Below are 3,184 nucleotides of genomic sequence, written 5' to 3'. Positions count from 1 at the left end.
AATGCAAACAGATAAGACATTGCTGTTACTGTAGATATCTGGTGTGATTGAAAGAAATACACAAAAACAGATGTTACGAACATTAGAGTGCCAATCAGGATGGACTGGGGCTAAAAGATGAAAATATTATATTTCAATATTGAATTTATTTATTATTTATTTATTTCAGACCCTAACATTTTATGGTGGGGGGGGGCTTAATAATCTTCTTTCCTGTAACATAAAGTTCAGTCAGTCTTTTTGGGTTCTTTAAAAAGGGTACTTGGGTTTCTAATATAAGAAAAAGACAGATCACAACGTTTTTGAAATGGAGAAACTATCTTTCATGTTAAAACAATAAATAAATCTGTCGTTAAAATAAGTTCTCGTTGTATCCGAACTTTGCTGGAGATGCTTTTGAGGGTCCCTTGGGGTCCTGGAACCCTTCGGAACCCAGTATTCGACCAGTACCAGTGTCTCCTCCCAGCATGAGGTAACGCCTTCTGGAGCAGGAGATAAAAACGCTCTTCTGCGCCGGCCGCGCACAGTTCGTGAACTCATCCACCCGGTCCTTTATCCTCCAGCCTGTCCTGCTCTGCATGTTCTGAGCGCGCTCCAGCTGGAGACAGATTAAAATGTCCACCGGGTCTCTCAGCGATGTCGACGACGACCTCCTGGACGGCATCCTGAAGTTCGGCTCCTCCGGTAAAGACTCCAACGAAAGCACTGAGGAGAGCTCCAACTGCGAAGGCGCAAACGACGCGCCGGGCAAAAAGCGAAAGACAGCCTCTCGGAAAACGGCTCCCAAGGGTGTGGCGCAGCAGGAGGGCAAGCCCGTGCAGAGGAACGCGGCCAACGCCCGGGAGAGAGCCAGGATGCGCGTCCTGTCCAAAGCCTTCTCCCGGCTGAAGACCACCTTGCCCTGGGTACCACCCGACACCAAGCTCTCCAAACTGGACACGTTGCGCTTGGCCTCCAGCTACATCGCGCACCTCCGGCAGATTCTGGCGAACGACAAGTATGAAAACGGATTTATCCACCCGGTTAACCTGGTGAGGAGGGGGGGAGCTGGGGGGGGGGGGGGGGTCATTTATAAAGAAAAAAAAAACACCCGGAAGGATTTTAAAAAACACGCAGATAATTGTATCATAATTGTATTCTTAAATTTTGCGAGTACAAATCACATCGAGTACAAATCACATTTCCACAAACGCAGTTTTCATTCAAGGCTCCATCACTGACAGAGATTTATTACAGGCCTTGCGTCGTCAGCGTGCGTCACATGAACACGTGAAGCAGGTGCATGAGATGAAACACTTCCTACAGTATCCCGTTTAAATTCTGACTGTGAATAACAATCTGTATAAAGATTTATAGGAATAATAATATTAATCCCACTATACAAGACGCAGGCCTGGGATTGTGAATGAACTAAAACACGAGGCGGCCCTAAAAGGAAAATCATCTGAATGTTCTCGAAAATACAATCTTAAGCCCATCAGAAACAGTTTGTGATAAGATTCTAAATTGTTACGCGTCATTAATTCCACAGGCAAAACGTTCGTGGTGATGTTTTTTTTAATTTATTAGCACATATATGGGTCGAGTCTTATAATATCCATTTATTGTACGTTATTAATTCCATTATAATTTCTCTGGCATTTTCTTTTTTTTATATACGATTGTCTGAAATGATATCATGAGCGTTCTAACTGGTGGCGTCTTCCTCTGCAGACGTGGCCTTTCATGGTTGCAGGCAAGTCGGAGAACGACTTGAAGGAGATGCTGAACACAACAAGGTTATGTGGCACAACGGCGTCCTGACGACATCACGTGATCACCTCCACGGTTGTTTTTTTTATTATTATTTTATTTTTTAAGAACGACGATTTTCCTACAGAGAGAATATATAAAGACTGAAATGTACGGCTCTGCGCATTCGAGTGGGAATACCGGAGAGGGCAGCCTCGTACTCTCACCTTCGTTCCCGTAATGAGACATTTTTATTTAAATGCATCTGTCACCTGCAGCTGTCTTTGCTGGTTCGAAGATAAATCGCTTTTTATACTCAGCTGGTGCATTATTATTATTTTTCTTTTTTATCCATGCCGGCCTGCATGTGCTGGCGGCTGCTTTATGATGGGAAAATGTCCTGCAGGAAAACTTCAAGGGTCCATGGTCTCATATGTTTGTACAGATTACATGTATATAAATATATATTTGTGTCACTTTTTTGCTGCTTGTGTTCTTGATGTGTTCTTATTATTGCTGCGTGTGATTCCGTGTGTGTGTGTGTGGGCCAGTGCCTTGACCTGCAGTAACCCCCTCTTATCGCTCCACTCCTTTAGAAAAGCAGAACCTGCGCGCCAACCAATTGGCGTCGGTGCCAGATACGTCTAAACTCTGTGCTTTCCAGTAGAGATAACGGTGGACGCGGTTGTCATTACATAAACAAACGTGCCCTACAAAGGTTGTCTGGGAGCCTAAAGGCGATCGGGCGCATCTCAAGTTAAAAACGAGAGCCAAGCGCGCCGTTTAAAAAAGTGCAAAACAGGCTCCACAACAGCGTAACCAAAGCGATTTCACTTCAAAGCATGTAAATACACACCTCACGCGTTTCGATTGACGTGAGCCTTTGCGTTATGTAAGTCTTGCATGTCATAATAATGAATAATCGCCCACCACGTGATCACACGTGTCCGACTATTTGGGCGATCAGAAGAATGTGCGCCTGAATTCATTTTAGCTTCTTTAAAAGTTGCAGAAAACCTTTAATCCCCTTCAGACACGCTGTTAAACTCTCTCGGGTTGTGACCGCTCTGTTTACATCATACCGACAGTTATTTATGCAGCCTGACACACGGCCTCTATCTCACACACACGCACGCGCACACACGCGCGCACACGCACACACGCACGCACACACCATTACAGATTCCTTTCCTGTCCCAGTTTTTTGTGTGACTATACACAGACCCACCTCTCACTGGTTAAATGCTAAAGAAGCTGAAATCTGCCATAATCCACATGTAAAGGTTTTGTTCTAAAAAAAAATATATATGTACAAATGTAAATAATATGGTTGCTTTCACATAGTCATTTTTTTGTACCGTACTGGAAATTTCTAATTGAGTTCTGCCTCTCATCATTAACCTAACGGACATTATTAATTGTTATAAAGTACTACAATGTCACACTGCATGGG

The 3,184-nt window shown here is 43.9% G+C and overlaps 1 protein-coding gene across 1 annotated transcript; it reads left to right on the top strand.

Moving 5' to 3' along the window:
* The first annotated feature begins 614 nt into the window (after nucleotides 1-614).
* Nucleotides 615-1,803, top strand: tcf21 (transcription factor 21). The gene is made up of 2 exons (XM_068753941.1): nucleotides 615-1,031; nucleotides 1,714-1,803. Exons 1-2 carry the CDS (start codon nucleotides 615-617, stop codon nucleotides 1,801-1,803), a joined length of 507 nt encoding a protein of 168 aa, XP_068610042.1.
* Nucleotides 1,804-3,184: the final 1,381 nt, after the last annotated feature.

This window comes from Brachionichthys hirsutus, chromosome 20 (genome assembly GCF_040956055.1).
Source record: "Brachionichthys hirsutus isolate HB-005 chromosome 20, CSIRO-AGI_Bhir_v1, whole genome shotgun sequence".
NCBI classification, from domain to species: Eukaryota; Metazoa; Chordata; class Actinopteri; order Lophiiformes; family Brachionichthyidae; genus Brachionichthys; species Brachionichthys hirsutus.
The sequence above is the reverse complement of the archived record's forward strand: the minus strand, read 5'-3'. Positions and strand labels throughout refer to the sequence as shown.